This window comes from Malaclemys terrapin, chromosome 20, assembly GCF_027887155.1.
Source record: "Malaclemys terrapin pileata isolate rMalTer1 chromosome 20, rMalTer1.hap1, whole genome shotgun sequence".
Taxonomy (NCBI): domain Eukaryota; kingdom Metazoa; phylum Chordata; order Testudines; family Emydidae; genus Malaclemys; species Malaclemys terrapin.
In genome coordinates this window covers 13,674,731-13,695,449 of record NC_071524.1, presented here as the reverse complement: position 1 = coordinate 13,695,449, position 20,719 = coordinate 13,674,731, and the positions used below count along the sequence as shown (strand labels likewise).

At 62.7% G+C, this 20,719-nt stretch overlaps 1 protein-coding gene across 2 annotated transcripts; it reads right to left on the bottom strand.

Annotated features, from left to right (window-relative positions):
* Positions 1 to 237: 237 nt before the first annotated feature.
* Positions 238 to 20,719, bottom strand: SYMPK (symplekin scaffold protein). 2 transcript variants are annotated; one of them, XM_054009717.1, is made up of 27 exons: positions 20,704 to 20,719; positions 19,929 to 20,171; positions 18,723 to 18,788; positions 18,216 to 18,269; positions 17,607 to 17,680; positions 16,760 to 16,886; positions 16,194 to 16,443; positions 15,882 to 16,052; positions 14,673 to 14,912; positions 13,766 to 13,920; positions 13,081 to 13,231; positions 12,374 to 12,608; positions 10,645 to 10,795; positions 10,332 to 10,567; positions 9,660 to 9,741; positions 9,211 to 9,324; positions 8,687 to 8,834; positions 7,996 to 8,156; positions 5,921 to 6,029; positions 5,556 to 5,656; positions 4,682 to 4,772; positions 4,211 to 4,312; positions 3,929 to 4,116; positions 2,425 to 2,601; positions 1,698 to 1,787; positions 1,135 to 1,440; positions 238 to 531 (listed from the first exon to the last, which is right to left on the bottom strand). In XM_054009717.1, the coding sequence occupies exons 2-27, from the start codon at positions 20,034 to 20,036 to the stop codon at positions 361 to 363; spliced, it is 3,858 nt and encodes a 1,285-aa protein (XP_053865692.1). In that variant the 5' UTR covers positions 20,037 to 20,171; positions 20,704 to 20,719; the 3' UTR covers positions 238 to 360. The 2 variants fall into 2 exon arrangements, with proteins under 2 accessions (XP_053865692.1, XP_053865693.1); XM_054009718.1 differs by having other exon boundaries at positions 12,374 to 12,587; positions 20,704 to 20,718.

Sequence of the window (20,719 nt, the reverse complement as noted above, 5' to 3'; positions counted from 1 at the left end):
CCACCCCCACCCTCCTCCCCCACCAGGCACCACCCACTGCCCCCTCCCCATCACCCACCCTTCCCAGCCACACCCACTGCCCCTCCCTGATCCCTCATCTACCCTCCCTCACACCCCACCAGGCCCCACCCCCCTCTCTCACCCCCTTTCTCTCCTGGGGGAGATTGCTCTGGAGGGTCCGGCAGATGAACCCAGCTGGAGGGAGGGACGCGCCCCACGCACACAAGGAGGCAGAAGGGCCCAGGAACAGCGATTCTTTATTTAACCCAGATCCAGGCTGTTAGCTGTGCAGTTTCTGCTCCTCCCCACCCTCCCCCCAGAGTATCTTTGCCCTGCAGGGGCTGGCACTGCCCCGCCCCATCAGCTCTCTGCTTTCTGCTCCTGCTCCGCCCCAGGCTCTGGCAGCTCCTCCGGCTGGCTGACGGGCTGGGGTCCGCCGGGCACCGGCTCCTCCGGCGTGAGGCTCTCTGGCTTGCTCTCGGCTCCCTCGTCAGCGGTGCTGCTGGCTCCCGCCTCCTTGCTCTTCGCTTCCTGGTGTAGGGCAGGGAAAGGGGGCAGACGAGACGCCTCATGAATGGAGACACCCCAGCCCCACAGCCGGACAGACCAAGGGACCCATTGTTGAGTGGCTTTTAGCTTTAACTGCCACCCCGACCCTGAAGAGGGGATCACGTCATCCCCACCTGGGATTTCTTCAACCGCCCCTCACTTATCCTGGGGCACTCCCCACCCCCCCTCTCCAAGATCGCTACATCAGCCTTGGTTTCCCAGCCTCAAGGAGGAAGGGGAGGGGCCAAAGGCACTGGGCAGGCCCTTGGCTCCATCCTTTGGCCAATGAGACCAGTGGGGCTGGAGCAGCCCTGCCCCCAGGGCAGGGTCAGTGGCTGCACAGGGGTTCGGTGGGGGAGCCACGTTGACCACCATGGGGCAAGGCCCCTGATGCTGCAGTGTTTGGGGAGGGCCCCCTCGTGGCCAGAACAGCTCTCCGTACCCGCCTCTGTGCTAGGGGACACTGGGGGCCAAGAAGAAGTAGGAAGCTTTGAGGCCAGCGAGGGGTTAATGGGACCCTGGCTGGGTGCAGCCTTGAGTCCACGCACGAGCTCTGCCAAGTGCCCGTCCGCCCCCAGAACGTACCTTCGCAGGTAGGGGCCCCTCCACGCTGGAGTCCAACAGGGACCCGTCTCCGCCTGACCCCTCCTCTTCCTCCTGCATGCTGATGAAGATGGTGGGCGTTTCCACCTCGGGACCCTCCTCCCGGAAGTCCATGGGCTCCTCGGCGGGCAGCGGTGCCAGGGCGTGGGCAGGGCGCGGCTGGCTGGCCGGCTGCTTCAGTTTCTGCTCCTCCTCCAGCTGGCGTTTGAGCGCCTTCTCCTGGGCCAGCCGCAGAGCGATCATGTCTTGGGACATGCGTGGGAGGAGGGGCACCGGTTCCAGCTCCTCCTGCCCGGGGACAAAGCACGGTCAGCCAGGGAAGGGACCCCTCCCCATCCCATCGAGTCGGGGTAGCAAAGGATTCCCCTCAGAGAGGCTGGGCTGGAGACCCCGCTCCCCTGGGCCTCTGCAGCAGAGCATTAGCCACGGGGCTGGTCTGAGAGCCCCCCCGCAGCACCTCCCTGAGCGCACGCTCTGTTCTGTGCCTTCGGGTACCGGCTTACTCCCTCCCCGGCCCGGTTCCCAGCCCAGGCGTCTCCGCTCACCTCCACCAGCGGCTGGGAGTCTTTCACCTCCACCTCCTGCTTGCTGCTGGCTTCCAGGATGGTCATGGTGGAGTTGGGGACGTGCGCTTGCTGTGCGGGGTGGGGAGGGGAAACGGGCCGGGTGAGTGAGGCATGCGGGAGCACGGGTCCAGGCACCCAGTGCCCGCTGCCCTGGGTCCGGAGCTCCAGCCTCTCCCCTGCCCTGGGAACGGCCAGCTCCCAACTAGAGAGAGAACTGGCCGGCCCGTAAGGACCTACCCTGGCACGGGGGCAGTCACTAGTCGCAGCAGGTGAGTTTAAAGGCTGAGCAAGGGCTGAAAGCCGCACCTGGGGGGCTGGGGAGCAATGTCCCCTAGGGGAGAGCTGGGAGCCCCACTGCTGGGGGGACACGGCCAAACAGGGGCAGAGCCCAGCACACTAGGGAGCAAACTTTCATCAGGCTCCAGGGGGGGCAGGAGGGTGATGGTGGGGGCACTGGAGCCCCGAGGGAAGTGGGTGAGAACAAACCCTAAAGGAAGCTCCGTTCCCTACACCCCCACCTTGGTTAGACTGAAGGGACGCACTGCATGCTGGGGCCCTGCAGTCTGTCCCTAATTATTAAAGGGAAGGGCAGCTGCCTACCCCACCATCACTTGTGTGCCCTCCCCTGCGCCCCCCCCCTACAGATTACACTCAGCCCCCAATCTTCTGCACGACTCCCCCTGCCCTCCAGGGGGCAGGCCAGTACCTGGTGCGGGGTGAAGGAGCGGACGTGGGCCAGCAGGGGCTCCCGCAGCTCGGGGCACTTCTCGAAGACGGCGCTGAGCTGCTGCGGAGGGAGCTGCAGGATGACCTGGAAGGACTGGGGCTTGGTGCGCTGGCAGCATTTGATGAAGCCCTCCCACACTTTAGGGTACTTCCAAACCTGGGAGGGTGAAGGGGGAGGGTTAAGAGAGGGGCCTTTCCACTATGCCCTCCCCCACACACCCACATGTGGGCACAAGGTGCAGCCAATTCAACCAGCCCTCCACGTGTCAGCGGGTCACCCTGGCTCTGGCCAGGGCTTTGCTGGGGCATGAGCCAGGCGTCCCTCTGCTGGGAAGCAGCCAGCCACCTGCATCCCCATCGGCAGCCCTTTCAGAGCTGGGGAGATGCCCACCCAGAGGCAGTGCTGAAAGCCAGGGCGGCTGGCGGAGGAGCAAGGGGGCAAGGTGCACCTGGAGCGGGGCAGAGGCCTGGCAGTGTCACATGCACCTCTGGAGCCCGCACCCGAAGGGGAGCAGGGTTGAGAAATGGAGACCTGGGCTGTCTGGGGGGACAGGTGAAGAGCTGCCCCTCCCTCACCTACTTCGGAAAAATCGCTTTCCTTGGTGCTAGGATGCGGCCACCTCTGGGGAGGAACCTAGCGGCTGATCAACAGCCAGATGCCACCAGTGCATGGCAGTTTAGGACAGGAAGTGCAGATTAAGTGCAAGGAGTGGGGCTGAGGGAGGCCGAAGAAAGGAGAGGGGGAATGGGCCAGGACAGTGGACTGAACAGAAGCCAGCGATGGGATCTTAGGGGGACGGCTCAGCTGGGAGATGACAATGCCAGCTCCAGAGCCCCCTAGCTCCAGTGCACTGGCTTAACAGGGCCTCAGCAAGAAGAGCGCCCTCTAGTGGATCATCCCCCCCCACTCATAGACTCGTAGACTTTAAGGTCAGAAGGGACCATTATGATCTTCTAGTCTGACCTCCTGCACAACGCAGGCCACAGAATCTCACCCACCCACTCCCGTATCAAACCCCTGACCTATGTCTGAGCTACTGAAGTCCTCAAATCGTGGTTTAAAGACTTCAAGGTGCAAGAATCGTCCAGCAAGTGACCCGTGCCCCACGCTGCAGAGGAAGGCGAAAACCCCCCAGGGCCTCTGCCAATCTGCCCTGGGGGAAAATTCCTTCCCAACCCCAAATATGGCGATCAGCTAAACCCTGAGCATGTGGGCAAAACTCACCAGCCAGACACCCAGGAAAGAATTCTCTGTAGTAACTCAGATCCCACCCTATCCGGTGTCCCATCACAGGCCATCGGGCATATTTACCGCTAATAGTCAAAGATCGATTAATTGCCAAAATTAGGCTATCCCATCATACCACCCCCTCCATAAACTCCTTCGAAGCCCTGGGATTTCCGGGGCTAACCCAACCCAGCTTAGCTCGTGCCGGGGTCCCAGCGCTAGGCTGCCTGGCCAGGCCGCAGGGCCGAGTTCCCACCTGCTTCATGATGAGGCGGGACAGGACGTTCATGACGAAGCCGCCCAGGCGTGGGTACATGGTCAGCGACTGGATGACCGTCCTCATGAGCAGCATGGGCAGGGGGCTCTGCTCCATCAGCTGCTGCATCACCACGGCCAGCACCTCCGACGTGTAGACGTTCCGCTCCCCGAAACACAGGTTGGTGGCTGTGGGAGGAAGAGATGACGTCAGCCGAGGCCGCCGGGGATTTGGGGGTGTGGCTGAGACACACGGAGGGGCAGGGCTCCGGCACCCCCTTACCTTTGATGATGGATTTCATGTCGCACTTGGCGGAGTCGATGTTGTGCAGGGCGATGAGCAGCTCCCCAGGGTTCAGGGGGGACACGGCCGAATTCCCTTCGCCTGCACAGGGCAAAGGGGGAGGCTGAGCGGGGAGGCCGGGCTGTCTGTGCAGACCCATTAGTGGGAGGCTTGTGCTGGGTGGCCTAGGGCCCTGCTGCCCAGATCGGTTTCTCCCCCAGGCTCCCCACAAGAGACACGAGATGGGGCCCCTGAAACTTCCCAGGCTCAGGCTTCTCCCTGGCTGGGCCGTGAAGCTCCTACCCCCGCCTGGAATGGACGTGGGAGGACTGACACCCCAATTGTCTTCCCACCCAGTGTCATGGCACCATTGCCCCCCGGGGTCTGTCGGCACCAGCCCATCTCCCAGCATCACATCGGCAGCTGGTCCCGCAGAACGGGGAAATCCCGGCCCCTCGGCTCGGCACCTACCGTGCTGCGTCCCCAAGAGGCGGTTGAACACCTCCTTCACCACGATGGGGTTCAACTTGATGAGCTTGGGCAGAGCCTGGATCACCTCTTTCTGGGGGAGGGAGAGGGAGAGGAAGATCTTGGCAGAGATCGGTTATGCCACACAACCCTCCGGCCTATTTAACACAGGGGAGACTGAGGCACGGCCAAGGGACAGGACGGACTCGGGGTCACACTGAGCCAGTGACAAAGCCAGGATCGGAACCCAGGAGTCCTGGCTCCCAGCCTCCCCATCCCCTTCATTCTTATCACTAGACCCCACTCCCCCCACTCCCAATGGAACCCAGGAGTCCTGGCTCCCAGCCCTTCACCCCACTCTAACCACTAGACCCCAGGAGTCCTGGCTCCCAGCCCCCCACCCTGCTCTAACCTCTAGACCCCAGGAGCCCTGGCTCCCAGCTCCCTCCACCCCCGCACTCTAATCCCTAGATGCTCCCCCACCTCCCTCCCCAAGGATGGAACCCAGGAATCATGGCTCCCAGCCCCCTACCCTGCTCTAACCACTAGACCCCACTCCCAATGGAACCCAGGAGTCCTGGCTCCCACCCCACTCCCTGGTCTGTCCATTAGACCCCCACCCCTCACTCTAACCACTAGACCCCACTCCCAATGGAACCCAGGAGTCCTGGCTCCCACCCCACTCCCTGGTCTGTCCATTAGACCTCACCCCTCACTCTAACCACTAGAGCCCACTGCCTTCCATAAGAACAGTCTCCCCTAGGCAGTGGCTGTCCAGCCACTACCCCCACTCCGGCCGTGGCAGTAGCTGGGCCAGGCAAGATGCCAGGAGCCCTGCCCAGCTCAGCAGCGCCCGCCAGGCCCCACGGGGTCCTACCTTCTCCAGGCCGTTGAGGACGGGGATGAGGAACCGGACGTCCGGGAGTCGCTTGTGGTAGAGATCGCGAACTCGCTTCACCAGCTCGGGAGACGGGGGCACTGCAAGAGCAAGGGCAGGTCAGCGCCGGGGGAGGGGCTGGAGAGCAGCCGGGGAAGCCCAGCGCTGGGGTGTGTGTGTGTGAAGAACACTTGGGGAAGCAACATTCCCATTTGAGGGGAAACTGAGGCACGGGGCAGGACAGCCAGCCAGGGAGAAAAGCCAACAGCCCTGCTCTAGCCCTCCGAATGCCCACCCATCTAGAGGGCAGTGCCTGCTGGGGGAGGGGGGGGTAACAGTGGCAGTGTGGGGCGGGGCCCTGATACCTTTATCCGTCAGGCTGTGCAGGCACCGAGTCACCAGGGTCTCAGCCCCTTTGGGGCAGTTCTCCACCAGCAGCAGCAGCTCCGGGGAGTTCATCCCCATCCCACGGATCTGGGCAAGGAGGGGGAGAGAAGGAAGAGGCAGCCTCAGAGGAGAATCACCACGGATCGCGGGGGAAAGGAACCAACCGTGCCGAGTCAGCACGCGCAACACGGCCGTGCCCCACCCCCCCAGCCAGTGGAGCGCAAACCCCCAAACCCGCACACTCCTAGGACCCCAGCAGCCGGCTAACCCGATCCGTGCAGCGCGGCCAGGTAACGCTCTTCGTTTGTACCTTCCCTGCCAGAGGCTGGAGTCTGCACGGGACGCTCCTGCTTTAGGTTCTGTTCAGAAAAGGCAAAGGGGAGTGGACAGAGGCTGCAAGCAGATCACAGACCCCAGGCGGGCTGCCCACCAGAGATGGCTCTGAGCCATGGTCAGGAGCAGTCTGGAATGGCCAGCATGGATTTGTCAAGACCATTGCCTCCTCCAACAGGGGTACTGATCTCACAGGTAGGGGAAAGCAGACAGGATGCAGCTTGATTTTAGTCAGGTTTGACAGTCCCACCTGACAGTCTCAGAAGCAAACTAGGGAAACGCGCTCGACATGGAATTGCTATAAAGTGGGGGCACAAAGCGCCGCTATCAATGGTTCGCTGCCCAACTGAGAGGACGTTTCTATCGGGGTCCCACAGGAGTCGGTCTTGGGGCCGCTACCCTTCAGTATTTTCATTGCTGAGCCAGAGAACGGAGTGGAGAGTGGGATTATAAAACCTGCCGCTGACACCGAGCTGGGAGGGGTGCAAGCGCTTTGGAGGAGAGGGTTAGAATTCAGCTAGAGGAAATTCCATCAAGACGAGTGCAAAGTACTGCACCTAGGAAGGAAAAAAAAATCGAACTCACAGCTACAAAATGGGGAATGACTAGGGGGTCGTACTGCTGAGAAGGAGCTGGGCAGTAGAGCGGATCGCACATTGAACGTGAGCCAAGAATTTGATGCAGCCGTGAAAAAGGCAAACATTGTTCTGGGTGTATTCACAGAAGTGTCGCAGGAAAGACACGGGGCGTAACTGCCCTGCTGTACTCGGCACCGGGGAAGGCCCCAGCTGGAGAACGGGGTCCAGTTCTGGGCGCTGCATTTCAGGAAAGAGGTGGACAGACTGGAGGGAGTCCAGAGAAGAGCAAGAGAAACGATCCAAGGTTTTGAAAACCTGGCCGAGGAGGAAAGGTTAAAAAAAGTGGGCACGTTTAGCCTTGAGAAAAGAAGCCCGAGCAGGGAGTGGAGAACAGTTGTCAAATTCGTTACGGGCTGGTATACAGAGGACGGGGATCGATCGTCCTACCTTCAGTGGACATGGAGAACAAGAAGTGATGGGCTTAATCTGCAGCAAGGGAGAGTGAGGTGAGATATTAGGACTTTCCAACTCTCAGGGGAGTTCGGCTCTGGAATAGGGTTCCCAGGGAGGCTGTGGGATCCCCGTCCAGATTGGATTTTAAGATCAGGCTGGACGAACCCGTGAGGGCTGGTCTAGGCTTACTTGGCCCGGCCTCAGCGCAGGGGGCTGGGCTTGATGAGCTCCTGAGGCCCCTTCCAGCTGGGGATTTCTGGACTCCAGAACAGCTGATCAACCCAGTTTTAAGCCAGCTGTCAATCATCCATTAACCCTTTATTTCTAACCTGAACCTTAATAGAAAGTGGGACCCATCTGCCTGGATCATTATTAGGTATATTACGGTAGTGCCTGGGAACCACAGTCGCAGCCAGGACCCCATTGTGCGAGGCACTGTACTTTTGCTTTGCTATTAGGTGTATTACGGGCGCATCTAGGAGTCCTGGTCACGGAGCAGCCCCCCACGGTGCTAGGGGCTGTACAAACAGCATGAAGATGGCCCCTGCCCCAAGAGCCTAGCTTGGAATTCGGTCTCCAGCCCTGCTTTGGGGTCGGCCTTGCAGTGGCCACAGTTCTCTGTCCCACCTGCACAGACAGCCCTGTACGGCTGCAGGGGGTCCCCGCAGAGCCTTTCCCGGCGTGCTCACCGGCTGCTCGATGACCCGCAGCACGGTGCGCTTGATGTCAGCGATGGCCTCCGTGTAGACCGACGCCAGCTCGTGGATCAGCTTGTGGTTCTGCGGCAGCAGGGCCAGGTACAGGTACAGACACTGCTTCACCGTCTCCTCGGTCCAGGGAGCAGCCACCTCTGCACAAGGGAGGGAGATCGGTCGCGGGGCTCCCAGCGAACGACCGCAGCGGGAGAACCAGGGGAAGCGCAGCGGCCGCCCCGACCTCCGGAGCCAGCCTGCACCCAGGGCGACAGCCCAGCAGGGAACCGAGGGACGGGCTCAGACTGCAGGAAGGGGCCAGCGGCTGGCCCCATTAACTCTAAGGAGGGGCTCTCGGATCCGCGGCTGTGGAAGCAGCAGACGGCTACCAGCACAGCGGGGTTGCAGCGCTAACCACGGCAATGCCGGCTCGCGGGCAGGACCCAGCCATGGGCCTGAGATGCCCTGGAATTCCCCGTGGCTACGAGCACAGGTCTCCTTCCTCTGATCACCGAGCAGGGAACAGTCACCAGCACCAGGCTGGGGGATCCCCACACGACTGGTGCCGCAGCCCAGCGCTGTAGGGGAGATCTGACCCACCAACTAGCGACACTGAGGACTGCCCCCCAGGGAGAGCACCCCACGTTCACTGGTCATCCCCACCCCACACGTGGCCCCGCCTTGTTACCTGTGTCCTTGTCAGCACCGAAGAGCACAGACGGGGGGTTGGGGTGCACCAGGAGCTGTAGGTAGTTCAGCGCAAACTTCTCCACGTACTCCCGCAGCTGGTCCTTCTCATACATACGCTTGATGAAGAGGATCGCCTGCTGGCGGACCTGCGGGGCAGACGCGGCGTGTGAGGGGAGCGCTCACTCAGCACTGAGGGGTGGCCACCGCTGGGGCAGGGGGCAGCTGAAGACAGTTACACAGCAATGCCACACGAGCGCTCCAGGCGGGGAATCGTGGCTAGCTGCTGGGGACAGACTGGGATCTGGCTAGGACGCCACTGGGAACCCTCCGTCTCGCTCAGGACACCGGGGGAGCAGTGAGGAGCGGAGTTACGGGTCTCACTGGCAGGATTCCGGAGACTTCGCGGCCAGGGTGGTGGGTTCTTGGCCTGAGGCAGTATCTGGGGGGACGAGCCGGGCTGAATGAATGCACAGAGGGGCTGGACAATACCACAAGACACCGGCCCCCGGCTGCCTGACGCACCTTGTCCTTCTCATGGGAGCTGAGGTCCAGCAGCACGTGCAGATACTGGAACTGCCTGGACGGGCGCTTGAAGATCAGGTCCCGGAGGGTGGACATCCCCAGGTAGGTGCGGCTCTGCGACAGACAACCCCAGTGAGCAGATGGTCCCCAAGGGGCTCGGCTCGGCACCCCCCACCCCCCCGCACAGGCTTGGGACTCGGCTCCATGCATTCAGCCAGAGCAGCTTGATCTAATGCGGACAGGCAAGTGCCAGGCGAGGGACGCGGGCAGTGGGGCGGGAACCACAGGACTCTGCCCGCAGATACTGGGTGCACACACCATGTGATGGGGAGATGCCAGCCCCGCCCTGCCCCCCTGTAAGAGGGATCAGTGGAGTCGGTTAGAATCTTCTTGGGCAAGGACGGTGCCTCTTTAATAGCCGCTCTCCCCTCCCTGCCCCTCGAACCCACCTCATCCTCGCAGTACTTGCGGATCACCTCCAGGGCGCTCTCTGTGATGAGCGGGGCTTCCAGCACCACCTTGGTGAAGATCCTGCAGGGGGCACACACAGACCATCACCACCGGGCTGCAGCCCCCAGGTTCCCTTTGAAAAGGGGCCCTTCCCCTGCCCCTGAGATGCGGCCACCTCTGGGGTGGACCAGAGCTGGAAAAGGGAGAGAACCCCTGCCCCATGACATTATCCAGGATGCTTAGGACAGGAAGTGCAGGCAGATGTCTCCAGCTGAGAGTGCCGGCTCCAGAGCCCTTGCGCCCCCCTGCTGGGATGGAGCGAGGATGCTCACTGCTGCGTGATGGGGACATCTGCCCCCTGGAAACCCTTCCTAGCGTGGCGGGGAAGGCCAGGCTGGCAGTCCCACGACACGGCAGGGAGCTGGTCCCAGCAGGAGTGTTAGTTACGCTGCAGGAATCCCGGCTGGTCACGCGGATGGAGCCCTAGCTGCCGCAGACACCGCTGGGAGGAAGCTCGCAGCACTGACATCCCAGCAGGGTCGCAGCTCATGGGACAGGCTAAGCTCACCCCAAGCGTGTGTCCCTGACCCAGGCTAGTCTGGGTCCAGACCAGTGACCCAGGCCGGGAAGACTCGGCCTCTCAGCTCCTCTCCCACAGCGGGGCCACTCACCCATCCTTCTGGTCTGGCTTCTCCTGCAGGCCGGAGAGCAGGCCGATGAGGCACTCGTCGTAGCTGTCCAGGGAGCCGGACGGGTACGTGCTCAGGTAGGCGTTGTACTCCTGGTACAGCCAGGCGAAGGCCAGGTCCAGCCGGTTGCGGATGTCGTCCAGGATGAAGGCCAAGACCTCGCTCTTCAGGGGCATGTCGAAGTGGGTCACCAGGGACGAGAGGATCTTGACACGGGCCTGGGGACGAGAGAAGGGGAGGGTCAGGCACGGACGGTACCCAGGCCCTGCCCCGTTGTGGCCGAGCCGGTGCCTACCTGGGCCGCCCCGCTGCAGGCGACGGCTCTCTCTGAGCACAGGATCCGCTTCACGGCTCCCAGCTTCAGCTTCTCCATCTGCACGTCCGTCAGCGGCTTGATCGCGTCGCTCAGGCGGAAAACCTTCTTGCGCCCGCCGGCGCCTGCCAGCCTGGAGCGGGGAGTTAGAGCGCGGCTCAGCGCCGGAGGCGGGCATGGTTTGTAACGCTCTCACAAACCACCCATGCCTCAGATTACCCGTTCGGCTTGGCAGCACTACCCACTGAGCAAAGCAGGAAGGGGCCAGGCGTCTGGGCAGTGGGAACGTGCCATCAAGAACTGGCTGGACTCAACATACGTCATGGGGGATTGGGAAAAATCAGCACCTGAGTGTTAATGGCAGCAGGACCAGGAACTCAACAGGGCTTGGCAGCCAGAGGACAACGTTCTGGACTGGGCAGAGAGGTGTGTTAACAATGGGGACATAGAGAGAGCCCGTGAGGGACCCCACAGGAGCCTGGCATGGCTCCCGCCAGGACAAAGTCATAACCTCCGTGCCTCTTCGCTGACCTAAAGCCCTCCCAATGATATTGGTGGTTCACAGTCAAACTGGAAGGGCACATGGAGTGGAGTCCCGCAGGGATCGGTTCTGTGATTTAGATAATGGCATAAAGAGGACACTTATAAAGTTTGAGGAGGATACCAAGCTGGGCAGGGTTGCAAGTGCTTTGGAGGATAGGATTAAAATTCAAAATGATCTGGACAAACTGGAGAAATGGTCTGAAGTAAATAGGATGAAATTCAATAAGGACAAATGCAAAGTGCTCCATTTAGGAAGGAACAATCAGTTGCACACGTACAAAATGGGAAATGACGGCCTAGGAAGGAGTACTGCGGAAAGGGATCTGGGGGCCAGAGAGTCAACAGTGTAACGCTGTTGCAAAAAAAGCAAACATCATTCTGGGATGTATTAGCAGGAGTGCTGTAAGCAAGACACGAGAAGTAATTCTTCCGCTCTGCTCCGTGCTGATTAGGCCTCAACTGAAGTATTGTGTCCAGTTCTGGGCAACACATTTCAGGGAAGATGTGGACAAATTGGAGAGTCCAGAGAAGAGTCACAAAAATGATGAAAGGTCTAGAAAACATGAGCTATGAGGGAAGACTGAAGGAATTGGGTTTGTTTAGTCTGGAGAAGAGAAGACTGAGCAGGGACATGATAACAATTTCAAGTACATAAAAGGTTGTTATAAGGAGGAGGGTGAAAATTGTTCTCGTTAACCTCTCAGAATAAGACAAGAAGCAATGGGCTTGAATTGCAGCCCGGGCGGTTTAGGTCAGACATTAGGAACAAGTTCCTGTCGGGGTAGCTAAGCCCAGGGAGGGTGGGAATCTCAGTCCCTGGAGGTTTTTAAGACGAACAGCTGGCAGGGGCGGGCGAGTTATTACGTGGTCCTAGTTGCCCTCTCGAGGTCCCTCCCGGGCCTGCGATTCTATGATGCTCTGGTGCAGGGACTCAGAGCTGGCTCTTCGGCAGCACCCCCTGCTGCCCGCCGGGAGCTCTGCCCAGCCGGTGTGACGGGCAGACTCCTGCTCAGAGAGGTTTTACCCCATCGGGGATCAGTGCCTGTTAGTATCTGCAGCGCCGCCAGGCAGCCCTGGAAAGGGCGCGACCTCTTGGGGTACCTCCCGGGAGACTATAAACCCCGGGCTCAGCACGGACCCTGAGTGCCCTCCCCCGAAAAGGCCTCACCTGGGCTGGGTGGCCGGGATGATGGGCTCCGGACGCCGCTTGGCTTGGGGGGCCTCTTGCTCCAGGAGGATAGTGACGCAGCCCTGTGCCCCCAGCACGGAGATGGCCTGGCCCTGGGACAGCGAGGACAGGCGCCGTTTGATCAGCACGCTCTCGGGCTTCACCAGCTTCTCCTCCTTCGGCTCCTCCTTCAGCAGCTTGGTGTGCTCCACGCCTGGGGGACGGGGAGAGGAGCCTGTGCCAAGGAGCCGGCTCACTCACGGTGCCCACGCGAGGCCAGGCAGAGCCATTCGGCCCCCGGGCACCAGCCCCAAGGAAAGGAGAGTGGAGCCGGGAAACAAGAGCTTCAGCTACCTCAGCTCTGCCGACGCCCCTCAAACCCAATTCACAGCCCCCTGCCAGCCTAGACCCCCCCCAGCTCTGCCGGTGCCCCTCACTCCCGACCTGCAGCCCCCTGCTAGCCCAGCCCTGGGTTCCCCCCACAGCTCAGCCAGTGCTCCTCACTCCCGACCTTCAGCCCCCGCCCCCCTCTGGAAAGCACTCACCCCCAGCAGGCAGCGAGGCATCTTGTGGACGGGGAGGGCTCCTGAAGGCTGGGGAAGCAGGGGAGGTGGCACGAGTCTGAGGTCTCCCCGATGTTAGCTACCCTTCCCCCAGAGCTCTACCTGTGCTACAAGGGAGCCTCCCACTCCCCCCAGCAGACGTACCTGGCCCAAGCCCTGCGGCTGTCATCTGGGTGGCCATCAGGCGGGCGAGATGCTTGATCTGGGCGTCTGTGCCAGCTGACTCCACGGGGGTGTAGGTGGCTTGGAAGGAGGCGGGCATGGTGTCGGGCAGGTACACCATGCTGATCAGCACCTGGGGCAGGAGAGGCAGGACATGGCCGTGACACAGCCCGCCAGGGGACGCCCTGCAGAGGGCGCTGCTCTTACAGGCCCCAGGCCCTGCACTCTAGGCCCAGCCCCCCCCACCAGCCAGCTGAGGCCAAGAGCTGTTTCCAGCAGCGAGGCCTCCCCAGCTTCCCACCAGGCCAGCAGGTTAGAGACCACACTGCAGGGAGAGCGCCCCCTGCTGAGCCCCCGCCCAACCACCCCCCAGCAGTCCCACTCCCTGTAGCACAGCGACCCCATGCTCCATGGCATTGAGGTCAGCACTGACTGTGAGGGGAGAGCGCCCCCTGCTGAGCTGTCCCACGCCCTGAACCCCCTGGATTTCCCCACAGGTCTCCCATCCAGCAGGCCTGACACTCTTTGGCCGCTGCTCAAGGCCTGGCAGTTGCAGCCCAACACACCCGTCCCCCGGCAGCGTGTCTAAGCGTGGAGAGGGGGTGTGTGTGCATTTCAGGGGGCCCGGGGACCCGCCAGCACCGAGCCAGGGCCCAGCCTCACCCACCAGATTGGCCACGTTGTCCGGCGTCAGCAGGGGCTGCAGGAACTCGGCCGTGATGTCCGTGTCCGAATGGGTGCTGGTCTGGGCAGAGGGCTTGGGCGGTGGCGCGGCCGCCTGCTCCAGGTCCTTATCCTCGTCATCCTCCCCGAGAGCTGGCTCTGTGCCGGAGAGCCTGGGGTTAGAGTCGAGTCGAGGGGCACTGCCAGCCCCAGACAGCCAGGGCTGGCGCCATCCCCATCCCAGGCCTGGCAGCAGAGGGCAGACAGAGCTACACCTTCCCGGCAGCCCCTGGGACCGGCACCTTAGGGTCCACAGCTGGTAAGGCCCCAGCAGAAGGGAGGCAGCTTCCGCCCCACACGCTGCCCCCTGCCAACCTTACCCAGCCCTGGGGAGGGATTTCACTGCCTTAGAAACGACTGGCTGCTCCGCGCCTCTGGATCCCTGACTTCGCTGTGCAGGGTGCACCCCGGGGCCCAATTCAGATGACATCTGGGACGCCAGTGCTCCCATGCCCTCACAGCGCCCCCTGCTGGGACTGGAGTAGCTGGGAGCTCCCCCCACAGCGCCCCCTGCTGGGACTGGAGTAGCTGGGAGCTCCCCCCCACAGCCAGCGCTCCTGCCTGCTCCCCACAGCGCCCCCTGCTGGGACTGGAGTAGCTGGGAGCTTCCCCCACAGCGCCCCCTGCTGGAAGAGGCTGGGACTGGAGTAGCTGGGAGCTCCCCCCACAGCGCCCCCTGCTGGGGGAGGCTGGGACTGGAGTAACTGAGCTGTTCCCTTGATCACCTCCCTCTGGGAACTGGGACAAGCTCTCACCTGCCAGCACCCGGTCTCCCAAGGCACCCCACCCCCAGGAACGCTTGCTGCTAAATGGGGCCTGCCAGCAGAGCGAGGCCCGCCCCGCCCCCTCACCCATCTTCATCTTCTTCAGGGCCGGGTCGCTCTCGTCCCGCGGGCGCTTGCGCGGCTCCTTCAGGCTGGGCATGCTGCGGGTGATCTCGGCCTGCTGGGTGCCCAGGTCCACCAGCAGGGTGGTGATCTGCGCCTGGAACTCGAAGGACGAGGGGTGCTTCAGCACGCTCAGCAGGTGCAGCTTCAGGTTCTTGCGGACGCTGCTCACCTGGGACTTAGCCAGTGTCGGCGGCAGGTTGGCTGGCAGGAGGGCGACATGGAAGGGGCGTCAGGTACGCGGGAGGGGGGCTGCCCTTGAAGGGACCCGCTGTAGGACGGAGGCTTGGGCTAAGCCTGGGGTCTGGCTCTGGGTAGGGAGTGGGGTGCAGGGCAAGGGAGGGGCAGGACTCCTGGGTTCTCGTCCTGGCTCTGGGTAGGGAGTGGGGTGCAAGGCGAGGGAGGGGCTGAGCGTCAGGACTCCTGGGTTCTCGTCCTTGCTCTGGGTAGGGAGTGGGGTGCAAGGCGAGGGAGGGGCCGAGGGTCAGGACTCCTGGGTTCTCGTCCTTGCTCTGGGTAGGGAGTGGGGTGCAAGGCGAGGGAGGGGCCGAGGGTCAGGACTCCTGGGTTCTCGTCCTGGCTCTGGGTAGGGAGTGGGGTGCAAGGCGAGGGAGGGGCCGAGGGTCAGGACTCCTGGGTTCTCGTCCTGGCTCTGGGTAGGGAGTGGGGTGCAAGGCGAGGGAGGGGCCGAGGGTCAGGACTCCTGGGTTCTCGTCCTGGCTCTGGGTAGGAAGTGGGGTGCAAGGCGAGGGAGGGGCTGAGGGTTAGGACTCCTGGGTTCTCGTCCTGGCTCTGGGTAGGGAGTGGGGTGCAGGGCGAGGGAGGGGCTGAGCGTCAGGACTCCTGGGTTCTCGTCCTGGCTCTGGGTAGGGAGTGGGGTGCAGGGTGAGGGAGGGGCTGAGGGTCAGGACTCCTGGGTAGGGAGTGGGGTGCAAAGGGTGGGAGGGGCAGGACTCCTGGGTTCTATTCCTGGACAGGGAGTGGGGGATGCGGCTGGGAGTCAGGACAAGCATTGGACTTTCGTTCATTAACACACACAAAGCCCTTTGGGCTCCCCAGCTGAGGCCCCGGAGAGGGCCCAGGGGAAGCCCCCGGCCGAGTGCCGGGCCCAGCAGCTCAGGCCAGGGAGGGGGTCTCCGAGGCGGAGCCCGGCCTGGCGGGGCCAGCGCTTACCGTGCAGGGTCTCGTAGGCCTGGATCACCTCGGCCATGAACATGGGCCGCTGGCGGGCGATGGAGGCCAGGGAGCCCAGCGCCGCCGTGAGGTTGATGCTGGAGATGGCCGGGTGCACCATGAACTTCAGCAGCTGCTCCAGGGCCGCCTTGCCCTCCTCCCACAGCACATCTGAAAGGCAGGAGCAGGCAGGGTCATGGCACGGGCCACAAGCCAGGGGCCACGTGGGGGAAGGCAGGTTAGGGGTGGGGGAAGGCTGTTGGGGTGAGGGGGCCGCCCCAGCTCCTAGAGCCCGGCTGGGCCCCCACTCACTGTGTTTGATGTAGGGGTGGTCCTTGGGGATGCGGTCGAGGCTGATGTCGTTCTCGTGGCGCTTGGGCACGTCCGAGTCGGGCATGCGGGGCGACAGCGTGATGATCAGCCCCTCTACGAACTTGATGGCGTGGGTGCGGATGCCGTCGTTGTCAGAGTCCAGCAGCAGGATGATATCGCTAGCCATGGCCGACACCATCTCCCAGCAGGCCTCCTGCAGGTCGTTGATGACCTTGGACTTCACCATCCACTGCCGGGAGCCAGAAGGGAGGGGTGAGCGCCGAGGCCGGCCACCGAGCACTGACGAGGCCGGCTGCCGAGCACAGCACCCCCTGCGGGGAGAGGCCGGGCCTGGGGTAGCCAGGCGCTCTCCCCACACCCAGTGCCCCATCCCATTCTCCACAGCGCCTCCTGCTGGAGTAGCCAGGAGCTCCGCCCCCAGCCAGCGCCCTGCAGTGCCCCCTGCTGGGAGAGGCCGGGGCTGCAGTAACCGGGAGCTCCCCCGACAGCCAGCGCCCCCTGCTGGGAGAGCAGTGGGCTGCGCAGGCTGGCTGAGGGGCACTCACCTGCAGCGCCACCTTGTAGAGCTGGGTCATGGCGAGGATGGCCTTCTTCACCACGTTGACATTCTCGTCCTTCAGCAGCATGTTCAGGTTGGCGATGAGCTTCAGCAGCAGCTCGATGTCCCGTTTGCTGGGGGGGGCGGGGGGGAGAGAGAGAGACAGCAAACTCAGGGGGGAGACAGACAGCGCTGGCTGGAGGTGGGGCAAGCAGCTACTGCAGCAACCAGACCCTCATCCTGGACCAGAGCAGTTGGCTTCTACGGAAACCTCTCCCCTTGTACAGGTGGGGAAACTGAGGCAGGGGAGGGACTTGCCAAGGTCACACAGGGAGTCAATGGCAGATCACGGCGTAGAACCCAGGAGTCCTGGTTCCCAGCCCCCCTGCCCTCACCACTTGACTCCATTCTCCTCCCACAGCTGGGAATAGAACCCAGGAGTCCTGACTCTTCGCAGCCCTCGTTGTAGCCCACCAGGCCCTGCTCACAACAGGGATCTTAGCTGGAGACAAGGGATAAGCGCCTGCCCTGCCCCGGATGCCACCCCCCAGGCAAAAGCCCAGTCACTCCGGTCCGTAGGTAGCTGACTTCCCTTCTGCAGGCTGCTGCTGGGACGCTCCTAGGCTGGCTGAAGGGAGCTCCCAGACTCAGTCCCTCCCAGCAGGGGACGCTGTAGGGAGCGGGATGGGAGAGTCCCAGCGGTTGCTGCCTGTGGGGCGTGGGGCAGGAGCTGGCTGGCTGGGGCTCCCAACTAGGTGCCGTACAGACCTGTAGCACCCTGAGGGCTTGGAAGCTCTAGGAGAAGGAGAATTACACCCAGTGGCTCTGGGAGGCAGCAGCAAATCCGTCCTTACCAGGCCTCTTCTATGAAGCCGATGACAAACTTCCGCACCTCGATGGATTTGTCTGCCTGGAAGGCGATGATCTCCTGCAGCCGGAGAGGGACGCGGTCAGGGCCGGCCCCAGCTGCCCACCAGGCAGCAGAGCTGGCCGAGAGGGGGAAGGGGGCCAGGGCAGGGCAGGGCTAGGCTGCCCTGAGTCAGGGCAGGGTGGCGGCTGCGGAAAGCTTTAGGTGAGGCCCAGGTGAGAATATTCACACGCCACGGGCCTGTGTTTGACACTGAGCGGTCTAAGCTGCCAGCCCTGGCACTGCCCAGGACACAGCAGGCTTGAGGGGCGTCTGGGGCTCCAGCTGGAAACCCAGGCAGCCTTTAGGCAGCCGCTCATACCTCAAACCCCCCCACCACCATAGCCCCGCTGAGCAGGCAGTTAATGCTCTGTGTCAATCCGAGGAGTTCTCCACCTCACTCAGCCGTCAGGGGGTGGGGGTGGGGGGCGCTGAGTGAAGGGTCTGCAGCACCAGCGGTACTGCACCGGCCCTTGCCATGGGCACAAGGAGAGTCAGGAAAGGCAGTTTTCAGAGGAGTCCCCGGCACCCCAACGTGGCGCCCAGGGCTACTCACATCCAGGAAGTTATCCAGCAGCGTGGGGTCCTTGTTTATAATTAGCTCCTGGACCTGTGGGGAAAGCGGAATGGCAGGAGGTGAGACCCAGGCAGATGGAGGGGTTTGCGGCATCAGCCATCGCCTCTCTGCCTCCCCCCAGCGCAGCACCCTGCCCCATGGACCCAGCCGCTGTCCAGTGTTTCTGCAACACCAAGGAGCTCCGCACAGAGCCAAGTGAGCCCAGCAGCAGGTCCTGTCCCTGCAAGGTGCCAGGTGGAATCAGAGAATCCCGGGGAAGCCAGAGAGGGGCCAATGGCTAGAGAGATGGGGAAGGTGTGGGTCCTTAGGAGAAGGCCAGGGAGGAATCTGGGGGGCATGAAAGAAAAGCGGATGCTATTTGACCCTGGCCCTGCTGGCTACATCTTCGACAGGCAGGCACGGGGCCTCGTGCCCCTGTACAGCTCTTCCCAGCTCCCTGCATTCCAGCCCGCTGTCATCCCACTGCTGCAGGGAGGAGCAGCTCACCTGTTTGAGGAGGTTGATTTTAGAGTCGTTGCTGATCAGGGCAGCTTGGTTTAACAGATCCACCACCTGCAGAGAGAGGAGGCACAAAGGAATCGAAGACTGGCCTGGCTCCGAGGAATCTTTCGCAAGACAGAGCAAACCGACAAAGGAGGCAACACCCAAGGGCCAAGCTAGGCTGGGAGCTTAGGACAGTCCTAAGTTAACCGCTCATGCGGCACAAAGCAGCACCGCAAGCAGAGATGGCAACGAAGTTAGAAGTCCTGCCCGGTACAGAGGGGCGACACACAGGTAGCTCGGGACGGGTACGCCACGAAAGGTGACAGCTGCCCTGGTGACGGACACCCACCCCACTAGCATTATGGTAGTGCCTAGAGCCCCCAAGATTAGGTGCTCATTGTGCTAGGCTACCCACACCAGTCTAGTTTCCCTCCAGCGTGGATGCCGCTGTACCAGTGTAAAGGTGCTTCTATTGGTATGGGGAAGGGGAATTCTAGGATAAGGCACTTTGATGCCAGAGCAACTGAGTCCACGCCAAGGTTGCACCAGTGCAATATACCAGGAAAAGTAACCCATCCCGCCCCAGGGATAAAAGCCGTGCAGACAAGACAGGCAAAAGGCGGGAGGGGAACCAGGCCCAGGGAGAGGAAGGGATGTGCCAAAGTTCACCCAGTGGGGCAGCGGCAGAGCCGGGATAGATGCCAGGTCTGCCAAGTCCCAGACTGGTGCCCTGCCCCCGGACTACGCTGCCTCGCAAGAACCAGACAGAGCCAATAAACACACTGTGCAGAAGGATCACTGAGGGGCATGTCACATGGCCCCAACATTTAGCCCTTCACGATACGCTTCGAAACTGGACTGTAATTAGCAAGAGAGGTGAACAGACTGTAACCTGTTCCACAATCCCAGGTGCCAGCCACTCCCCCTGCCCTGGGGTTGGAATAGAGCCGGCGCTCCCTACAGGGAAAGGCCTTATCCCAGTCCCAACACCCAGGAGCCAGCCGCTCCCCCTGCTCTGGGAGTGGTGACCCCTAGAGGGGAAAGGCTCTGTATCCCATTACCCCAACCCCTGGGCTGCTAGTGTGCAAGACCTGGGGCCAGATCAGAGCCACCTCTCTTGTCCCTGGTCTAGGACTAGAAGGGACCAGGGCCTGACTCCCAGCCCACTTGACCGTTCAGCCTTCACTGACTGTTCCCCGCACCACGCACCCTCTCCGAGGTGGTCATGCTGTCTGTGCCGCTGCCCTCCTCCTGGGTGAAGAACTGGGAGGCGATGCTCATGCGGGCGTTGCTGCCCTCCCCTGCGCGACTGGCCATGGCGACGCGGGCACCCGGCACGTGAGCCGTTCCCAGCCGAGAGCGGGTCGATGCCCCTGCCAAGGTGTCTGTGCCCAGGGCTGGATGGGTGAGAGGGCAGCTCCGTCTCTCCGGCCCAGGGGCTCTCTGCTCCGGCTGCTAACGAGGAGACTAATTAGCACCCTGCCCCACACAATCCCTAGCCCCCCCCCAGGGAAGCCCAGGCCACCCCACTGCCCCAGTCTAACATCCTCCCACCCAGATACCCCCAGCCCCTCCCTGGCACCACCCAGGCCTGGATGCCCCGTCACCCCACAGGAACCCCAGCCTGCCCCACTGCCCCCATGGGATACTTATCTGCCCCCTGCTCCCCCCAGCCCAGCCCAGCCCAGCCCCCATTAGCACCACCCCAGGGATCACATCACCCCTGGGCAGCCCCCTTTAGTCCCCCCCGCCAGCCCCCTCCCCTCTGGCCACCCCCCTCGCAACCCCCCCAGGCCAGGCCGCCCCCCTCTCAACCCCCCCAGGCCAGGCCGCCCCCCCAGGCCACCCCCCTCTCAACCCCCCCAGGCCACCCCCCTCGCAACTCACCCCTTGTAACCCCCCGCCCTCCCGTCGGCCCCCTCGTAACCCCCCCTCCCGCTGGCCCCCGCCCCCCTAGCAACCCCCCTTTCCCGCGCTCACTCACTCGCCCGCCCGCCCCA